Source organism: Vulpes lagopus, chromosome 3, assembly GCF_018345385.1.
Source record: "Vulpes lagopus strain Blue_001 chromosome 3, ASM1834538v1, whole genome shotgun sequence".
In the NCBI taxonomy this organism is placed as follows: domain Eukaryota; kingdom Metazoa; phylum Chordata; class Mammalia; order Carnivora; family Canidae; genus Vulpes; species Vulpes lagopus.
This window is the reverse complement of record NC_054826.1, coordinates 116,997,584-117,019,229: the sequence shown is the minus strand read 5'-3', so window position 1 is coordinate 117,019,229 and position 21,646 is coordinate 116,997,584. Positions and strand designations below refer to the sequence as shown.

At 50.0% G+C, this 21,646-nt stretch overlaps 1 protein-coding gene across 1 annotated transcript in view; it reads left to right on the top strand.

Annotated features, from left to right (window-relative positions):
• Nucleotides 1-692: 692 nt before the first annotated feature.
• Nucleotides 693-21,646, top strand: part of ABCC1 (ATP binding cassette subfamily C member 1) — a 136,929-nt gene continuing 115,975 nt past the window's right edge. Inside the window, exon 1 of the mRNA XM_041747393.1 lies at nucleotides 693-801. Coding sequence (XP_041603327.1) covers nucleotides 754-801 — 48 coding nt within the window. The 5' untranslated portion in view covers nucleotides 693-753. The remainder of the gene's footprint in view (nucleotides 802-21,646) is intronic.

Below are 21,646 nucleotides of genomic sequence, written 5' to 3'. Positions count from 1 at the left end.
AGAGAGAATTGGCCTCTTCCGCTCCCGAGCGCTCTGGAGCGCGATGGGTCGTGGGTTCAAATCCAATAGCAGCCTGCTGGGGCTGCTGTGTGACCTTGGGCAAGGCACGGTCGCCTCTCTGAGCCTCAGGCGCTTTGCACACACGTGGGGCGACAGCTGTTTGGGATGGGGTTTGGAGTCCCCCAGCCCCGAGCGCCCCGGCGTTTCGAGGGGTCGTGGGTTCGAATCGCACTCGTACTACGGGCCTGCTGCGTGACCTTGGGCACGGCTCGGCGCGGCTCGGAGCCCAGTGTCCCCACCTGCGAGGGGCAGACTTGGCGGGTGCATCCAGCCCCTCCGGTGTGTGCCGGCTCTGGGGTCAGCGCGCCGGGGAAGCCCTGCAAGCTGCTGGAGGGATCCGGGGGGGGCCGGCTCGGGGTGGGGGGCACCCTCGGGGCGGCCCGGGGCTCCGCACCTGCGTCCTCCCGGAGCCACCGCTCCCGGCGCTGCCCCCCCGCCCCCCGCCCCGGGCCGGGGCTCCTGGGCGCCGCGCAGCCCCCCCGCGCCCAGCAGGGCCGCCGCAGGAGGTGAGCGGGGCGCCGGGGCGGGGCGGGGCGGGCCGGGCCGGGGCGGGGCGGGGCGCCGCATCCCCGTGACGCGCGGGCCAACCAGGGCCTGGGCGCCGCCGCCTCCCGCTCGCGCTCCGGCTCGCGCTCCCGCCCCGCCGCCGCCGCCGCCGCCGCCGCCGCCAGCAGCCCCGGGCCCGCCCGCCGCATGGCGCTCCGCGGCTTCTGCAGCGCCGACGGCTCCGACCCCTTCTGGGTACGTGCTGGGCGGCCGCGCGGGGGCTGCGGGGGCTCCGGGGGCTCCGGGGGCGCGGGTGCGCACGTGGGGGGAGCTCCGGGGGGCAGGGCGGGGGCTGTGCATGTGCCGAGCTCCGCGGCCGGCCGGAGAGACGGGGGGCGGGGGGGCTGCCTGCTTTGCAGTTGCCTCCGTGCAGTTAAAAATAACCTTCGCGGAAGGGGACTCCGGAGATGGGGGCGGCCCAGGTTGGGGTGTCCCCCGGATGAAGCTCTCCCATCCCCTTTGTGGGCGCCCCCTTGGCGAGGGTCTGCGCTGGGGAGAGGCTGGCGGGCTGTGCGCAGGGATGTTTACCCCCCCCCCCCCCCGGGGCGTGCTGCATCAACATTACTAGGTTGTGGTTACACTTTTTTTTTTTTTTTTTTGCCATCTTTTACTTTCTGTCTGCCGCTTTAATTACTGTAGGGGCATCTGGGAGAAACAGGGGGAAGAATTAGGGGAAGTTGGGGGGAACAGCCAGGGAGGAAAGTAGGGCTGCTCACCCCTGATGTGTCTCACCTGACACCCCCCACCCCCCTCTCAGGATGCCCCAGACCCTGGTGCCTGTGCCACCCACCCCCTCCCAGGATGCCCCAGACCCTGGTACCTGTGCCATCCCTCCTCCCAGGATGCCCCAGACCCTGGTACCTGTGCCATCCCCCCTCCCAGGATGCCCCAGACCCTGGTACCTGTGCCATCCCCCCTCCCAGGATGCCCCAGACCCTGGTACCTGTGCCATCCCCCCTCCCAGGATGCCCCAGACCCTGGTACCTGTGCCATCCCCCCCTCCCAGGATGCCCCAGACCCTGGTACCTGTGCCACCCACCCCCTCCCAGGATGCCCCAGACCCTGGTACCTGTGCCACCCACCCCTCCCAGGATGCCCCAGACCCTGGTACCTGTGCCACCCCCCCCTCCCAGGATGCCCCAGACCCTGGTACCTGTGCCACCCACCCCCTCCCAGGATGCCCCAGACCCTGGTACCTGTGCCACCCCCCCTCCCAGGATGCCCCAGACCCTGGTACCTGTGCCATCCCCCCTCCCAGGATGCCCCAGACCCTGGTACCTGTGCCATCCCCCCTCCCAGGATGCCCCAGACCCTGGTACCTGTGCCATCCCCCCCTCCCAGGATGCCCCAGACCCTGGTACCTGTGCCACCCACCCCCTCCCAGGATGCCCCAGACCCTGGTACCTGTGCCACCCCCCCTCCCAGGATGCCCCAGACCCTGGTACCTGTGCCACCCACCCCCTCCCAGGATGCCCCAGACCCTGGTACCTGTGCCACCCACCCCCTCCCAGGATGCCCCAGACCCTGGTACCTGTGCCACCCCCCTCCCAGGATGCCCCAGACCCTGGTACCTGTGCCACCCCCCCTCCCAGGATGCCCCAGACCCTGGTACCTGTGCCATCCTACCTCTGTAACATGAGGCTCCTCTCAGTGGGGATGCACATGGCTTTCGCCCAGGCAAGTTTTCCTCTGCGTGTTCAGTGCTGCGCCTGGCCCCGCCTCCGAAGTCCACTTTCTGTGGTTTAATCCCCACTGTCTTGGGCTCTAGTTTACCCTGTAATGCGATTTACCCCTTTGTTCCAGGAGGGCACGTCTGTGTCACATTGTCTTAATTACTGGTAGGAACAATAGGCAAATGTGGACATGATAGTTTCCCCCTTTTGTTTAGGACTCAGGAGAGAAAAACAGCTTTGCCTGTTAGGAGCTGGTGATTAGCATCCAAAAATACCTCCTTGTGGCCTTTTGTGGCCCTTTCCTTGCAGGTTCCCTCTGGAGTGGGAAAAAGTCATTCTTTGAGGGTCCCAGGGAAGGCTTTATTTTTTTTGGGTGGGGGGAACGTTGGGTATCAACCAAATAGACCTAATTTTCAGGCCAATGAGATCACAAATTTACACAGGGCTGGAAAAGATGCTTTTGCATTCGGGGTCTGGGGAGATTGGAGAACCGAGCATTTGCAAAGTAGGACTCTGGAAAAAGCTTGTGGAGTCCCTGCTCCCTATGCTGGGTATAACAGCACCAAGATTATTTCAGCAGAGGTTCAGAGGAGGATCTTGGTCTAGTGTTGCTGTGACTTTTGGAGTGTTTCCTTGTTTATTTTCTTCTCCTGGATGACACAGGGGAAAAAAAAAATAGGCGACCATAAATTAGATTTTGCATAGGGAGGTGCTTTATTGATGACAACTGGCAGTTGATGGTTAATGAGGTTTTCCAAAGCGCAGTGTGTTTGGGGGTGCTCACAATTTATTTAGCTTGAGAAGCTCGTTTCGGGAAGCCAATTGTGTTTTTTCTCCTTGGGCTTTTTGCTATGGAAATTATCCAGTGGTGGTTTTCTTGAGGAAGGCAATGGCTGGCCTTCCCTCTCCACCCAGTCTTTGAGCTTGCAGACTTTTGCTATGTTTCTTCTCCTTCTGGATTCCTGGATGCCCCAGTTTTGGGTAGGAGGGGGGAGGTGTGGAGCCTAGAACCAGAGTTTGAGAGCTGGCCCACTGCTGCATGAGAACTTCCAGGTAGCAGGAGAAACCAAATAGAACAGAAAGAAGGTGGCTTCTGTGTTTGCTAGGCTGGCACACTCAAGGCTGGGGGAGGCCAGCCTCCCAGCCAGTTAAGCTGTGTGACCTTGGGCCAAGCCTCTTTACCTTTCTCTGCTCAGATTCCTCATCTGTAAAATGGGAGCAGGATTCCCCCCCTCAAAAAAAAAAAAAGCCTCAACTTTTGGGGCTTTTTATGGTTATGATTGTTTGAAGAGTGAGATCGGCCTGTGCCCTGAACAGAGTTAAACAATATTTTTTACCATTCTTTCTAAAGATGAAGTTGTATGTTTCCACTTGCTCCTCTTTCCTTTGGACTTTTTCATCAACTGCTGGGGAAGGGATTGGGCTCCCCCACCCCACCACTTATGCCTGGCTTCTCCCTGACCAAGGTCGTGTGTTTAGAAATTAAAGGGACTGGCCCACGTGAGACTCTTATCAGAGCTTTGTTCCTGGGCCAGTGCCTGCCTCTGAGCTTCAGGAAACGTCCGGAAAAACCAGAACGTGGAAATGGCCCACGGTGAGGGTTCCACTGACTTAACCACCCTCACCCGGGCAAATGTTCTGGGATGAGATCAGAGGAGCTTCATTACCCAAATCGGTGTTGAGTTCACCAACATTTGGTTTGTTTTTTTTTCTGTTTGTGCTGGCAAGAGGGGCTGTTTCGTGGCTGGTGTTTGTATGATGGTTGGGTGAATGGGCCTGGGCCTCTCCCTGTGGGTTAACTTTTATTTTTTATTTATTTATTTATGAGAGACACACACAGAGAGAGGCAGAAACACAGGCAGAGGGAGAAGCAGGCTCCCTGTGGGGAGCCTGATGCAGGACTTGATCCTGGGACCCTGGGATCACACCCTGAGCCAAAGGCAGGCACTCAACCACTGAGCCACCCAGGTGCCCCATTGTGGCTTAACTTTTAAAAATTATTTATTACGTAGAAAAATTGGAAAAATGTCAAAGTGGGAGAAAAATCAGTAAGCAGCACACAGTGCCTGAGAGCGAGTGCCTGCGTCCCCTGGCTTCAAATCCTGGTTCTGCTGCTCAGTCAAGTTACTTCCGGCGTGCCTTAGTTTACCTATTTGGAAAATGGAGGTGAGAACACCATACTGAGCAAAGAGCAGTCACATGGGAACAAATGAGCGAATCCTTGGCGGGTGCATAGAACATTGCTGCCTGGTATACAGTTGATGCTCAGTAATTGTGAGCGGTCCACACCGGTTGGAGTTCTCAAGTTAGGTTTTTGTTTTGTTTTGTTTAAGATTTACTTATTTGTCCATGAGAGGCAGAGGGAGAAGCAGGCTTGCTGTAGGGAGCCTGATGCAGGACTTGATCCTGGATCCTGGGATCAGGCCCTGCGCCAAAGGCAGATGCTCAACCACTGAGCCACCCAGGCGTCCCTCGAGTTAGTTTTTGCTGCTGTACCTGCTGTGGCTGGGGATGAACCCCAGTAGCAGATCTGTGTTGTGGTTTGTGGAAGCCTGCTAGTGTTTGGCTCCTGAGCTGCCGCTTGCCTCAGACAACTCAGTGAATCTCTGAGTATTTGAATTAGTAAGGGGTGGGAGAACAGAAATATTTTAGAAGCTATTAAAAATTCCTCCTGAGTAAGATCTGGCCCGAGTCAGTGTAATTTTTTTAAAGCTTTTATTTATTTATTTATTCATGAGAAACACACAGAGAGAGGCAGAGACATAGGGGAAGAAGCAGGTTCCCTGTGGGGAGCCCCATGTGGGACGTGATCCTGGGACCTTGGGATCATGCCCTGAGCCGAAGGCAGGCGCTCAACCACTGGGCCACCCAGGTGCCCCTGGACTCCGTATAATTTGTCCCTTAATAGCTATTCTGGGCTTCATGACAACCTTTGAAGAGCCATATTCCACCCCTAACTGCCCCCCCCCCCCAACCCCTGCGCGTTTCCTGTTGGTTTTCAGACTCATCCTTTTTCCTTCTTCCACCTTCCCTTCTTCCCCCTTTTGTTCACCTCTCCTTCCAGTCTCCTCCTCTGGATTGTTAGAGGTGAAAGGGACCCTAGAATGAATGGGGTCCTCCTCTCCCCACACGGCATGAGCGGAGGCCTGGAGTGGTGGCGTGGTGGGCCCAAGGGTAGAAGGTGAATGACTTTGGGAGGAGAAAAGGGGAAACTTTGAGGGGACAGGGCCGGGTGAGAGCTAGTTTGGGGTTCTCTGGGTCGCCTCAGGGCCTTGTCCTGCTCTCATTCCCCCAGCTGGACTGGTTCCACTGGTGATGCTCTTGGAGACGACTTGCCTTTTGAATGTGGTCGTGGTCTCAACTTTTAGGAACCGCTGTCTCCAGTGGGAGACGGGGCGTCTCCAACCTAGCCTGTCCCAAACGGAACTTCGGACCCTCTGCATGTCCCGTAACACCAGCCCCATCCTCCGAGGGCCCCCAACCTGCAGCATCCTTGACCCACCCCCTCCCCTTTCCCCCTCCTATTCCACATCTCTGAAGTCAGCACATCCTGTTGCCTTTTTCTTCAAAATGTTTCCAAATCTGCCAGCTTCTCACAACACCCCCCCTCCCCCCATTCTGGCCAGAGCCACTGTCGATGGTCTCACTCCAGGATTTGAACAGTCCCTCCCTCCTGCTCTTCTGCTTCCATCCTTGACCCCTAGTCTCAACCCAGCAACCAGAGGGGTCCTATTCAAGACACAGGTCAGGTCCTGTCCTCACTTCTGCTTGAAACCCTGCAGTGACTCCACACTTTGCTCAGAAGCCAAAAGGCTTCGGCCTACAGGAGTCAGCAGAATCGCCCCAGCACCTCTCTGACCTCATCACCTACTTTCTTTCTCACTTTCTTCCTGCCACACTGGTTACTAGGCTGCCTCAGGGCCTTTGCACTTGTTTCCCTTGCCTGGAATACTCCTTCACCTTTGAGTGTTTGTTCAGATGGCACCTTAGGCAGTTTTTCTCTGACTCCCTGCCACTTTCGTGTACCTCTCTCCTTCCCTGCACTCAGGCTTCCCCCCGCCCCGCCTGCCCCTGGCCCCGAACCAATCTAATACACCAGATATTTTATTTATTTTGCTTATTCTCTGTAAACTCCCATCAACAGGTCCACTCCACAGGAGTAGAGTTTTTTTTTCAGCCTGTGTTTATTTATGGCCATAATCCTAGCACTTAGAATGGTGCCTGAGATGTAGTAGGTGCTCAGTAAATATTTGTGAAGGAAAGAATGACACAAAGCACTGGAATGGCTTTTGAGCTGTGTTGCAGCCTCTCTCCAGAGGTCTCTGACAGAAGAGTCACTCACCTGTGTGGAACGGATACCCAGGGAGATTGAGCCCTCTGGCTTGCACACTTGACGGCGTAGATTTTACTTTGCGAGGGTCAGCACCGAGTCTTCCTCCTCTCTTTTCCCCAGGACTCAGTGCCTCACACATACTAGGGTCAATCAGCATTTGAATTCGAGTCCCTAAGGTATAGATCTAGTCCACCAGTGTGCTGGCTTGGCCTTATTTATAATTATGAATTCCTGTCATTGCTGCTATTTACTCACAGAAAGAGTGTACAGAAAAACACTTATTTCTGACTTCTGAAAAATCAGAAGATGTGATAGCAGTGGGGCCTGTGTTGGTACCTGGTAGTGGTCAACTGGGGCTGCCCTCCCCAGAACAGGCCTTCTGGCTCCCGTTTGCTGTAATTGCCAGGCCTCCTTGTTGTGGCTTCAATCCTGGAGCCCAGTGTTGCTCACTTTTTTCCCTTAGTGCTTTCTCACCAGGTCGCTTCCTTCCATGAGGGAGCCACCTGGCACCTGTGGCCAGTTGAGTGGACATCCTCTTCCTGGAAGCCTAAAGCTTTTGGCGAAGTGCCTGGGGTCCATGCGACTTGTTCGTTTGGTGGTGCAAAGACCAAGGGCTCCACCAAGTTCACGTTGGCCGGTTTCTGGCTGGGGGGAGTTTGCAGGGGGAGAAACAAATTGCCAATGTCCCAGGAATTTTTTTCCCCCCAGGAATTTGAAGCAAGTGTCTTGTGTGTCTTTTGGCTCTAGATTTTCATGCGGGATGAGGGTGATGAGGTCTAGCTTTTATTATCATAGCCTAATGATTAGTAAAACTTGAGCCCATCAAAACTTGCCTGAACATTTTGCAAAAAGGAAGTGCTAATAAAAGGGATTGGGAATATAATGCCAGAGGGTTGAACATCCTGAGGCAAGGGCTTCCCCAAGCCTGGCATGGGAACTGGGATAGCGTCTCGTGATGAAGGCATGGAACCTGTACTTGCCTCTTGGAGGCTGAGGGTGGGTGGGGAGGCTTTGGGGAAACCAGTTTCGGGACGGGGGCGGTAGGCGTGAAGCACAGATTGTCAGCCTTGGCACTTTGGCATTTGGGGCCAGGTGGTCCTCTGCTGTAAGGGCTGCCCTGTGGGACATTCAGCAGGATCCTTGGCCCTCTCCCCTCCGGGTGCCAGGAACCCTACCTTGTGTGGCACACCAACACAGATGCCTCCAGACATTGCCACATGTCCTTTGGGTGGTAAAGTCCCATGGCCATTGGAGGCATCTGGAGAATAAATCTGGGGCAAGATTTGCCTTCATGCCTGTGAGATGTTAGGCTGTTGCCCTTCTCGTGTAATTGGCTTACAGGGGTTGCCTTGGAGAAGCTTAATGAGACCATAAGGAGGTTAGACTCTTAATTCCCTGGAGCAGGAACTTGCAGGCATAGCCTTGCTGCTCGCCTCTTTGCACCCAGGCCTGTGTTCCTCTGCGCTCCTTCATTCTGGCTGGAGCGTGTGTGATGATAGAGGTTGGCTCGGACCCTTCACTCCCTTGTTTTATTTTATTTATTTGAAATACTTTATTTATTAGAGAAAGAGCAGGAGCAGGGGGTGGAGCAGAGGGAGAGGGAGAAGTAGACTCCCCGCTGAGCAGGGAGTCCCACGCAGGACTCGATCCCAGGACCCTGAGATCACACCCTGAGCTGAAGGCAGACGCTTAACCGACTGAGCACCCCCGCCCCCCCGCCAGGTGCCCCTTGACTCTCTCATTTTAAACTGCCCCAGGAGAGGTGGACAGTCATGAAGTTGAGGTTCTACTTAAGTGTCCCCTTAGCTTAATTGTGGGATTTACGTTCTGGGGGAGGTTGCCAAGTCCTGGAAAATGGGTCTAGATGACTGGGGAGGTAGTAATTGACTTTTTATGAGGCTTCTCCCTTTCCTCTCTGAGAATCTCAGTTTACCTTTTATAGGCCCCTTGGGTGGTTACTTGATTGGGAGGTGCCCTTCTCGTCAGAGAGTATTTCTTTAATTTTCCCCAGCACAACTTCAGAGTGGTCTTTCAAAACACTGGATTTGATTGCTTGTTCTTCAAGCCACAACTGTTTCTTACTCATTTAGTCAGTCTTTTGTTAATTGAGCATCTACTGTGTTCTAGATACTGGGCATACAGCCACAAACAAGGTAGATGAGGTCCTTGTGCTCATGGAGCTTACATTAGGAATGACCAGAACGATTTTGGGTAGTGGTAAGTGCCACAGAGACACAAACTGGGAGGAACATTGGCGGTGGGGTACAAGCTATGATAGAAGGGTATCCAGGAACAGCCTTTCAGAGGAGATAACATTTCACCTGTGATCTGAATGGCGAAGCTGGCCATGAAAGGACTGGGGAAAGAAGTATTAGGTAGAGAGAACCACGGGTGCAAAGGCCCTGGGGTGCGTGGAGTTGTCAAAGTATCAGAGAGTTTAACTCAGAGGAACTACAGAGCCCGTCTCATAAAAATCTTGCCTACAGCATCCTGCAAAAACGCAGAAAGCATTAATAAAATGGCTTGTAGTAATAATAGGGGCCTGAAAATTCCAAAGAGGAAGCTTGGCGAGGAAACAGAGCCATACTTGCAGAGGCGTGGGCTTCTGATCCATTTATGTTGGAATGAGTCTCAGGTTTTTACAATTAAATTCAATGCTTTTAATTTTTTTTTTTTTTTAAATGAGTCTCATCTGTTTCTGAACCGTAGCTGAAAACCCTTCAGGGTCAGACCAAGCTGGGATTCCCCGCTGCCCTGGATTCTCTTCCAGAGGCATTTTGTGACTGGTTTAGATGACTTCCTTTAAATTGCTAGGAAACTCTTCTTTTAAAGCTGGATGTTGAGGGGCGCCTGGCTGGCTCAGTCAGAAGAGCATGTGACTCTTGATCTCAGAGTTGAGTTCAAGCCCCCGTTGAAATTACAGGTTGCTTTAAAAAAATAATCTTTAAAAAACACTAGATTTTGAATTGATCTGGCTGATTGCATGAAGATCTTGTGTGGTAACTGTTTTGATTGTGCTATTTTAAAAACGGTGAATAGGAGAATACAGGGGAAAGTAAACATTTTAATACGGCTCCTCCTCTTTTCCCAGGGGTAGCCACTGATGATAGTTTCTTGAGTATCCTTCTAGAAAAATGCCAGGCACCTGCAAATATGTATGAAGGGGTACGAGAATACCTATATCTTTTTTTCTTCCCTAGAGAGCTTCATATTCTAAACGTTTTGTATTTTGCTCCTTACACTTAAAACCGATGTGGATTTTTTTCCCCCACGTTAAGTCCATGCAAATCGAAAGAAAAAGGAAATAACGCTTCTGTCCAAGCCATGCATTCTTCTCTTCTATGACCGTGTCATATGTTTACCTCAGTCCCACCTTGGTCGCTGTTGGGGTTGGTTCCAGAATTTTGAGATGAGACACATTGCGGCCTGGAGCATTCCCAGGTATTCATTTTTGCATATGTGTGCAAGTCCATGCAAATGACTCAGCAGAATAAGTTCCTCCTTGAGGAATGGTTGGGTGGAAGGATCTGTGCTTTGAAAATTTGATAGTTTTGATTGCGCGGTGGCTGCTCTCCGCTCTTGGACCCACCAGCATTTATTAAACACCTGTTGTGTTCCTGGCATTTGAGGCCAGGAATCCAGTTGGAAGTTGACCAGGTTCATGTTGCTTCTCTGTGTAGGAGAGAATTTTTGTGGGAGTTCAGTCTGGAAAGTGCTTGCTTTTGCTCCCAATTTAAGAAGATACAGTTACGTTTTAAGCAGTCTTTGCCTTCTCTGTCATTTCCGAAGAGCTTTGACATCAACAGTTTAACGTGTGAAATTTTACTCATCTCATCATGCTGATGCAGTCCAATTTAATTTTTTACACATAAACCTTCCAGTTTCGTCTGTTGTCTGATTTACAAAAGTGACATTCCATTTTACAAAACAAACATCCCATGGACAATTTATTTATTTAAATTTAAAATAGATTTTCTATATATTTTTTAATATTCTATTTATATATTCTATATTTTGTATAGTTTCTATATATTTTTAATATTCTATTTAGTCTATATTTTGTATATATTTTCTATATATTTTTTAACATTCTATTTATATATTCTATATTTTGTATATATTTTTAATATTCTATTTATATATTCTATATTTTGTATATATTTTCTATATTATGTATTTTCTATTTCTATAAAATATTATATAATATTTTACATATTATATAAGCCCTTGTCCAACATGGGGCTTGAACTCACGACCCGAGATCCAGAGTCATAGGCACTACTCAATTGAGCCAGCCAGGTGCCCCCATCACCGAGTTATTTAAAAGATGTGTGAACCTGCTGGTCCCTTGGGCTAGGAGAAACTGAGGTCTTCTTCTGGGCTTTTCTGTGACCATAGAAATGTTTACAAACATAAACATGTTTAAATAAAATGAATTATGTTAAAATCATCGTTCTGCTATTTTTTACTTTAACGTATGATATGTGTCAATACATAGTGTCTATTTGCATAATATTCTTTATGTGACATGTAATGATATTTAATATGGCATAACTTATAATATCCATAATTCTGTGATATTTCAAGTTACAGATTTGTTATAATTAACTCAGTGGTTTTTCCCTATTATTAACTACCACTTGTGTCATTTCCCATTTTCCATTCCTGTGAACAGTGCTCCAGTAAGCATCCTTGTCTGTAATGTCAAAATTCTGTAAGTTTTTTTTTTTATTTTTTAAGATTTTATTTATTTATTCATGAGAGACACAGAGAGGCAGAGACACAGACAGAGGGAGAAGCAGGCTCATGTAGGGGGCTGATGTGGGACTCGATCCTGGGACTCCAGGATTGCACCCTGGGGCTGAAAGCACGCGCTAAACCGCTGAGCCACCCAGGGATCCCTGTAAGTTTTTTTTAATGGGTTTTAGCTGGTTATTCTCCAGAAAGGAGAATTTTTTAAAAAGATTTTATTTACTTATTCATGAGAGACACACACAGAGAGAGAGGCAGACACTGGCAGAGGGAGAAGCAGGCTCCATGCAGGGAGCCTGATGTAGGACTCAATCCCGGGACCCCAGGATCACACCCTGGGCCGTAGGTAGATGCTCACCCGCAGAGCCACCCAGTGTCCCCAGAAAGGAGAATGTAATGCATTCTATTACCACTGACTGACCACGAATGAGAATTCATGTTTCTCTGCCTCATTCCAGGTACTGGGCATAATTGACTTTATTAATTCGATGGATTAAAAATATATATATATATATCTTATTTTTGCTTGCATTTCTCTTTTGGTTAGAAGCTGAGCGTCCCCCAGCATATTTCCCAGTTGATACGTGTGTCCTTTCCTATGTCTTCTCTGCCCATCTTTCCAGTGGAAAGTTTGTCTTTTTCCTGTTAATTTGCAGACACTTGATTTGGGAATCTTGCCTCTTTGTCATGTGGCTCACAGATATTTTTCCACAGGCTGTTGTTTATTTATTGGCATGTTAACATCTGATTCTTGTGCAGATTTGTGTGTAGTTTGCAAGGGCGCCCTGGACCATGCCTATCAGTTTCAGTCTTAGGTTTTTTCATTTCCTGTTGGAAGGATTTTCCCACGTTCCTGTATAACTTCTTAAATTATACAGTGTCAAAGCAATAGTTCCTAGTATTGGTGGACTATAATTTACATAATTATTACCTGTGGTTGACATTTAGATTGCTGTCTCTTTTTTTCCCCCCTTAAAAGAAAACATAATGAGTATCACATGGATTATGCCTGTTGATTTAGTCCTTGGAGCATATTCTCAGGAGTAGAGCAAGTGTCTCAGAACATTTGAAAATATTTCACTTTAGCTAGAGCTTTGTTTTGTTTTGTTTTGTTTGAAGGGGTTGGCTCAATGCACCATTCTAGCAAAGTCTAAGGATACCCATCAATAGGGTTGTTTTTATTACGGAGGGCAGACGATCGGTGCATGTTAGTGACAGTGTTTTTTCTGGTCCCTCCAGTCAGCCTTAGAAGCTGGAGACCAGTGGCCCAGAGGCAAGTTGTTGCTGCTGGATGCTGGGAAGATGACCTGACGGTTCTAATTTGGTTACATTATCTAGGAGCCCTGTGATAAGGCATCTTCCTCAAGATCGTTGTCACTAACCCAAGATCAAGGAGAAAAGACACATGGTAGATTAGACTCTGTCTGAGGACTGCTGTGATAGTGTCATGGGGCTCTCTCATCTTTTTGGTGAGAGAAGTCTGGGGTCTGGGTGGGCCACACCACGTTCAGTATTGAAGTTTGGTGGCCCACCTCCAGTACACTTGGGTACTTGGTGGGGGAAGGGCTGGAGAACGGGCTCAGCCCTGAGTCAGACCCTCTTTATTTTCAAAGGGGCTACAGGGGAGGGACCAGCATTGGCCATTGAAGTCATGGGGCTTCCTGGACAAGAAAGTACAGCTTCAAAGAAAGCCAGGGAGTTCTATGTCTGGGATCAAAGAGGCCAGATTCAGGAGCTTGTGTTTCAAAATCCATCCTGTTACTTCCCAGCATGTGACCCTGGGCTGGTTAATTCTGGGAGCCTCAGTTTACTCACCTGTAAAGGGGGCATCATGATGACATTGCGTATCTTACATACTTGTAAGGAAGAGGTAAGGCGCAGGGGATGCAGAGCTCCAGCGGGCACTGGCCATGGTTAGGAGGCTGGACAGCCGAGGGCAGTGGAGAGGGCATTTCGGGTGTCGTGATTCTCTTCTGGTTTATCATTTCCTTGCAACCCCGGGGCCCGTGCAGGCCTTGGCAGAGTTGGGAAAGAGCCCGGCCTGACCACATGGATTCAGACACCTGTCCCCAGCCTCTGAGACAATTCAGGTTAATTGGCCCGGTTGTTACTGGGTGTCTGTGGTGGTGGTACTGGGTGTCTGTGGTTTTGTTACCAGGTGTCTGTGGTGTTTACCGGGTCTGGGTAAGGCATGCTGGGGTATCGAGTATCAGCTTTGAAATTGGGCTGGTGTATGGGGAAAATTGATTTTCCCCATGCTTTTCTTCATAGTTGGGTACTTGCTTAAGTATTTAAATCGATGGCATACAAGTCAAGTTGTGACAGTCCTTTTTTTTTTTTTTTTTAAGATTCTATTTCAGATAGAGAGTGAGAGAGAACAAGCAAGAGCAGGGGGGAGGGGCAGAGAGAGAAGCAGGCTCTCCCCAGAGCAGGGAGCCCGTTGGGGGACTCGATCCCAGGACCCCGAGATCATGACCTGAGCTGAAGGCAAATACTCGACTGAGCCATCCAGGTGCCCCAAGTTGTAACAGTTCTGAGAGCTGCTGACATTTGTATACTTGGAAGCTCCCAGGTTTTCTGTTACCATAGACATGGCAGTGATTGAATTATTTAAAAAGGGACTTTTTTCTTTGACTCTCTTCTTGGTCTGATATTATAAGAGATACAGTATAGAATGAAACCGTACAGGATGGAGTATATAGTACAATCCTCCATAACTACAGTCTTCTGGAGATAATCTCTTATTGGCAGATTGGTGTCTTAACTTTCAAATCAGTCTGTTTTTGCCACTTACGCTAAATATGTAGTGTCTTGTAAAAACAGGGATGGGATCCTGTAAAAACCAACTCTTCATTTTTTTTTGTTTTCACTTACTAGTGCATCTCAGATATCCATTTGTTCATTAACATATTTACTTGATGAAATGTCAACATGGACCTAATTAAGTAATTTGCTAATAATTGTTCCCTCTCGAGGCAGTTGGGTCCCAACCTTGTTGTCTTAGCCTCTGCACAGGGAGCTTCTGGGAAAAATGTGAAGGGAGTCTTGAGTGGGTGGGTGTTGGAGGGGCATGTCTCGTCCTCTCTTAGGTGCCCCTTGCAGGAGACAGAACCTCTGAGGTTCGGTGCCTGTGGGACTGGGCTCTCATCCGTGGCTTGTCCTCATTCAGTCCACAGCTTTTGGGGGTCTCCTAAATAGCCTTGCTGGGCTAGAGAACCTGTAAGTTATGGGATTGATAGGGCAAGTGAGCATTTGGTTTTCTGCTTTTTTAGTGGGAGAAAGGAGTTGGGAGAGGCTGCTGTGTACTTGGTTACTTAATATTTTCCTTTAAACCAATTCACTTTTTAAAAAAAAATGATTTTATTTATTTATCATGAGATGCAGAGAGAGAGGCAGAGACACAGGCAGCGGGAAAAGCAGGTTCCCTGTGGGGAGCCTGACACGGGACTCGATCCCAGGACCCCGGGATCACGACCTGAGCTGACGGCAGACACTCCACCACTGAGCCACCTGGGCGTCCCAGCAATTCACTTTTTTAAAACCTAAATCGATGTATCCTGAACGCAGTTGCCTATCACTTTTAGGAACACATGCAAAGTCACAGGGTGGCTGTATTCAAGTATTTACCAAATAGCTATTAACCAGCTCATTACTAAAATGAAAACATAGGGTATTCCACAGAATGCCCAGGTCAGCGGTTCTCGACGCCAGGCAATTTTGCCCTCCTGGGACATTTGTCAACATCTGGAAGTGTTTTAGGTTATCCCACCTGGAGGAAGGGTACTCCAAGCCCGGGCTGGGTAGATGCTGCTGCTGTTACACCCCACCCCCTCCCCCACGAACAAAGAGTTACCAGGGTGCACGTGTCCCTGATGCTGAGGTTAAGCCCTCACCTGGGGCAGTCCCAGTGGCCTAGCTGTTTAGCGCCGCCTTCAGCCCATGGCGTAATCCTGGAGACCTGGGATCGAGTCCCATATCCGGCTCCCTGCAGGGAGCCTGCTTCTCCCTCTGTCTCTGCCTCTCTTTCTGTGTCTCTCATGAATAAATAAATAAATAAATAAAAAATCTTTAAAAAAAAAAAAGAAGCCCTCGCCTGGATTCAGGCCACATGCGGCAGTGGGTAACGTAATGCTTTGCTAGTTGGCTAACAGTCTCCGTGCAGTTCTGTCTTTTCCGGGTGACTCATGGGCGTGTAACCGTGACACTGTGCAGCTGGCTGTAGCCTGCTAGTGGATTCCAGGCCTGTCCCCACACCTGATGTCAGATCTCCAGTGAACCTGTTCGGTAGTTTGCATGCGGATATGGATTCAGGGTCCCGTGTGCCTCCCTACCCGGAGGACCGTACAGACATGGGGGGGACAGGGCGTGTACGGGAGCCTGAAGTGGTTGGAATTCGTGACCCTCTGGCCGGCAAATCCGCTTTCAAGTGCAGAGAGGATTTCTCTTGTGGGCCCAGGCGGAAAACAGTGGCCTGCTGGTGACCGTGCCCATGGGAAAGGGCTGTACTTTGTCAGCTAGGAGATTTTATCACCTCTTCTCTGCCTGGGTTTGGCAAAAACACCCTGACCTGGGGAAGGAAGTGTGTAGACAAGGCAGGTGGATGTGGTCGGAGGTGCCGTTGGCAGCTCTGCCCAAGCTGGCCCGGTCAGGTTGCTTGACAATCACCGCCCCGCCGCCTCCGTTAAAGTTAATTGCAGTGTTGTGCATGGAGCAGTAGTGAGGAGGCGGGGTGGGGGGGAGGAGTGGAGGGGTGGGGAATGGGGGGTAGTGGATGGAGGGGGGGGCGGTGATTGCTGTCTTGCATTTTTCACTTTTCCTTCTTGATTCTGGAAACTTAGGAAAAAGCCTCTTGCTGTCCCTAAAGGTGAGTTCAATGAGGATCAATCAAGGATCTGGGCTGGCCTGCCTTCTGTCGAATCCAAAAGGCCTGGCAGCTATGGCATGCATCCTAGTTTCAGAGACGTTGTGCTGTGCAGAGATAGCCAGCAGAGGCTGTAGGATTCCCTGATCGGGAGAAGCTGATGATATCAGAGGAAAATGTGAAGGATTTGGGGTTTATTTATTTTTAAAAAGATTTTTTTTATTTGTGAGTAAGTGAGAGAGAGCACAAGTGGGAGGTGGGCAGAGAGAGAGGAAGAAGCAGGTTCCCTGCTGAGCAGGGAACTCTCAGGCAGGACCCCAGGATCCCAGGATCGTGACCTGAGGTGAAGGCAGGTGACTTAGGCAGGTGACTTAGCTGACTGAGCCACCCAGGCACCCTGAAACGTGGGTTTGGAATTAATAGCTTCCAGTCTCTCCCTCCCTTCTTCCCACTACTGTGAATTAATCCTCTTATTGCTGTAGGTCAGATACTGGGAATACATCCCTGGTGAGTGACACAAGCGGCCTCCCTGTCTCTCGGAAGGGGATGCTCAGAGGGACATAGCAGTACAGGTTGCTAGTGTAGCTTCCATTCAGATCCCAGTTCTGCTGCTTGCTAGCTGTGTGAGTTTGGACAAGTCCCTTGACCTCTCTGTGCTTCGGTTTTCTTGTGTGCAAAATGAGAATGATGGTAGTGCCCACCGCATAGAATTGTCAACTTAAAAGAATTCAAGTAGACTAAGGTGCTAGCCCTGTTCCTGAATGCTGGTCCTGTCACTACTGCTTGTCCCTTGTCCTTGTTGAAATGGTCATCATCATCAGTACACAGCAGTCCCTTGCTCTGGTATAAAGGGGAGTCCGAGGATGCTGAGATGGGAAAGTATGGATGGTGATAAGGTCCTGGGTCCGTCTCCCCACCCACCCCTGGCCAAGTCAGCCACGGTTAACTTCTGCTTCTCTGGGTAGCACAGCCTTCTTGGTTCAGGTCCAGAACTTTGGACTTTGTGCCTCAGTTTCCACATCTATCACATGGAGAACAGTAATAATACCTGGGTTGTCAGAGGTTTATTTTAGGGATTGGACAAGAGGAGACATGCACAGTGCAACAGTCTGTGTCCAGGCTGTGGAAGGATTTGCTGTGATGGTATCTAAACCTCTCTAGCAAAAAAGCTCCTCTGGTCCCTTCCACCTTAAGCACTGTTTCCTTGATCAGAACCTTCCCTTGACCCGGCACCCAGCTCATAGGCAGTCTTCCTTGTAGGTGGTGTCTTTGCTCTAGTTCTCGGTCTAGAGTGTGGACCCAGGGGGCCAGCGCCTGCCCCTCTTTGCTGATGGCTTCTGCAGAGCTGGGGGTGCCCCCTCACTTTGATTCGTGACAACTGGGTCATTTTCAACAGGATCCTCTGCCCTCGTTTGCTTAGCTGTAGCGTGCCTGGGAGCTTCCTGGTTTGGGCTGTGAAGGGGCCAGCATATACAGACTGCTCCTTTTCTTGCTCTTGGAGTTGTTTCCTTTGGACCCGTGCCCATAACTGGGATTGTTGGGTTTCAGGCGAGATGGAATTTCTAGCTTTCCTTTGCATGTTTCTGGGTTGCTCCTCGGATAGTTTGGTTCACTCCTTTTGTTTGCTGAACAAATATTGAATGAGAGCCTACTGTATGCAGGTGAATTGAAAGGGCATGGTCTTTTTTCAGGAAGATTCCAGGCAGAGTTCTAGTTGGAACTCCTTAGGAAAAAGAGTTGAAAGCGTAGACTTCTAGAGCACGCCTAAGTGCCAGGGAATGTTCTAGATGCCTTATGAGCACCGTGATTTCATCCCACAGTAAATAACCTCTGGAGAAGGGACTGTGGTTATTCCCATCCGATGGATGGGGAAACAGGCAGAGAGAGGTGATGTCACCCAGCTAGTAGACGGCAGAACCAGATTCAAACCCAGAGTCTGGCTGGGAACCCCTGCCCTGTGCTACAGGAATATAAACTTTGGGGTGCTGAAGGAAATATGTGTTTAGGTCCTAGTGAATATTGGTGGAGTTGGGCACTTTAGCCAGATGAGGCATCCCTCCAGCAGCTGGCATCTCAGGCAGCCGTGGAGGGATGAGATGTTGCTGACCAGGCTGGGGCATTCTAGGTCCAGGATAGAGCCGGTGGGAAGAAGCTGGGTGAGCTCAAGGAGCAGTGAGAGACCTGCGGGCGGGTGTCAGGGGCTGCATTTGGGGGGGGGGGCGGGGAGATGACCGTGCCTTGCTGGGCTAGGTTAAGGCTGATGAGAGTATTAACTCACACTCCTGTTGCTCTTGAATCCCAGGCCTCGTTCAAAATACTTTCCATTTAACCCTCAGAACAGCCTACAAAGTTGGTAGATTAGTTATCACCCCCATTTTACAGATGGGGCACCTGAGACCTAGGAAGGTTATGTACCTTGTTGAACGTCCCACAGCTCATATTGCAGCAGAGCTGGGACTGAACAGTGGCCGTTTGCCCCAGAGTCCAGGCTCTTAGGCGTGGCACCATCCTGCCACTATGATAGGAGTGTCCCTAGTGGCCTGTTTTAAAATAGCCATTGTGGGTGCTTCCCAGTCAGTGGCAGGACAGCAGGACTCTGGGGTGGCCCGGAGCAGTCTTTTCCAGCAGGCTGTGCCAGATGACTCTGGCTGATGCTGGAACGAGATGGAATAAAAATCTCTTGAGTGGCTTCGGCCTTGTGGCACATGGTGTCCTGAGCTCACTTGGGGGTGTCATGCTCACTCGGGGGTGGTGAGGCCGCAATAATCGTAGCAGTAGCAATGTTTTAGAAGTGACAGCGGTGAACTCGGCCCCCAACGGCTAACCTCTCCCCGAACACGGAGGGTTAACAGTCTGGTGAGAAGTGAGTGACCACAAGTCAGAGAGGTGGAGTGACCTCCTCAAGGGCACACAGCCAGGAAGAGGTGTTGCTAGGGCTTCAGCCTAGGTCTGCACCAAGGCCAATGCTCCTGACCACTGCGTCGTGGTCCTCCCGACCACCGCGTCGTGGTCCTCCCTTGGACACCATGTCCTCCTGGTCTATCTCCCTGTGATGCTCTCTGGCACAGATCGGGAGCACGCAGCTTGGATTTCTGTTTGGAGTAGAGGGACCTTGGGATAGGGAAGAGGGAGAGCTCGGATGTTGGGGCGGGGGCCTCTCGGGGAACTTTCAGAGGATGGTGGTGGCTTTCCCAGTTTCCTGTTTTGGGCTGTACTCAAGAGAAGGGTCTGAGAAGAATGAGCCAGAAACTGAGGCTCTCGCTTTCACAATGCCTGGGAGCTTTTGCAACGTGTGGATGATGCAGCACTTTCCTGGTGGGAATCCCAAGTGAGGCTTGGGTTTTCCTTTGCTTAACTTGCTCAGGCCCTGGCCCATCCTCCCTGCCCATCTGTTGCCCAATCCCCCTCCTGGCGCTCTGTTCTTCTTGTGGATGGACATGCGTATCCGAAGCTTGTCTTGGATCCTCTTCCACGCTCCCCTTAGAACGCATTGCCCCATCTCCACGATGGCACATCTCGGCATGTTTGCTGCCCTTAGGTCTTACCTAATTTGAGAAACCTGCCCTGAGCTCCCAAGTGGAAGCAACAATGACAGTGACTTTCACTAATAGATAGGTCACCAGGTGCCCATCTGTTGTCCCGTGCTCGACTTCTTGGGGAGGCGGTACCTGCGGCATGAGCCAGCCTGCCTGTGTTGACATCCACTCCTTCTACTTCCAGGCTGTGCCACCTGGGGCAAGTTGCTTTACCCTTTTGTTCCTTGGTTGCTTTTCCTGTAAAATGGGAACATCCCACTGGGGGATGAAAATGAAATAACGTAATGTGTAGATTTCATCCTTGCCATGACTTTGAGAAGCACATGTTGTCCCTGCTGTGAGGATGAGGAAACAGAGTTTTCATCCCCTTGGCTTGGTGACTTAGTCCCTCTGAATGCTCTGGAGATCTCTTGTCACTTATGTGTAATTCCTCAGTGACACTTAGTACTTGAAAAATCTTTTGTTATAGCTGTATAGCTAACACCCTACTTCTTGTATCAGATTCTAAGCTTCTTGAGGGCAGGATAGATAGGTGGATCGCATGGTTCAACTCCTTTTGCAAAAAGCAGGGCTCAGTAAACATCTTAAATGAACGGACAGGCATGTGGATGGTCTTTGGAGTCACTAGATACTGGTGGCAGGAGTGAGGCCATGTAGAAAAACCGTTAAAACAGTTGGGTCTCAACTGAAGTGATTGTGCCCCCACAAGGGGACATGGGCACTTTCTGGAGACGTTTTTGTTATCATGACTTGGTGGCAGAGGATTGCTGTTGGCATCTGGTGGGTAGAGGCCAGGGATGCTGCTGGACATCCCACCATCGGCAGGACAGCCTCACAACAGCATGATCTGGCTCCAGATGTTAGCTGTGCCAAGTGTAAGGAATCTCAGGTTAAGGGGACACGTAATCTAGTTAAAAGCAACATAGCAATGGGAAAAGACATAGCATTCAAATTTATTATTATTTTTTAGCAAATGCAAACGAGTCCTGTCTAGATGAATTATCTTCTTACTGAGGTGATGAAGGATGTGTATTTGTTTTTGAGAAGGGTGTCAGGTTCTAAAGGCAACCTATGTGAGGTGAGAATTCAAATAGTTAAAATGACCCTGGGTCGTCATCGTCTTTTTTTTTTTTTTTAACAGCTTTTTTTGGGATACAATTCACACACCATATGATTCATGCATTTAAAGTACACAGTTTGGTGGTTCCTAGGATAATCACAGAGGCACAGAGGTGTGCATCCATCCCTACGGTGGATTTTGGAACATTATTTGTGTTTGTGTCCTTCAGGCATGGCCGGGTGTGTGCCTCGTGTAATGGGTCATAAAGGTTATGTTTACAGTTTGCGGAGACTCTGGTGTCTAGTTCATAGATCCCACAGGTGCTACTGAGCACCTGCCATGTGCCAGGAGCTGCAGCTGGTAGGAGGGGAAAAATCCAGGGTCACTGCCTGGGCATTCACTGCCCCCACAGAGGTGATAGTCCCAGGGGAGGGCAGGTGGGGGAAAAATTCATGTCTGAAGTAACATCAGATCAAGTCCTATGAAATTAACTGACCTTCAACAATTTTGACCTATGGCCAGGGTTTGCAGACTTCTTCTGGAAGGAGCCAGGTGGTAAATAGTTTTGTGGGCCAAGGCTAAATCAAGTGACTGCGCTTGAAAGCAGGCAAATCATCTGTTTTATATTTTATATTTTAAAAATGTGAAATTGGTTCCTAGTTTGGAGACAAAGCAGGCAGAGGGTCAGATTTGGCACATGGGCTTAAAGTCTGCCAACCCCTGACCTCAGCAAATGGCCATTTATGTGGTTTTTGTTATCATGTGTATTACACATAATGTGTTATATGCTGTATTGCATATTCCAGGACATATAAAACATTACAG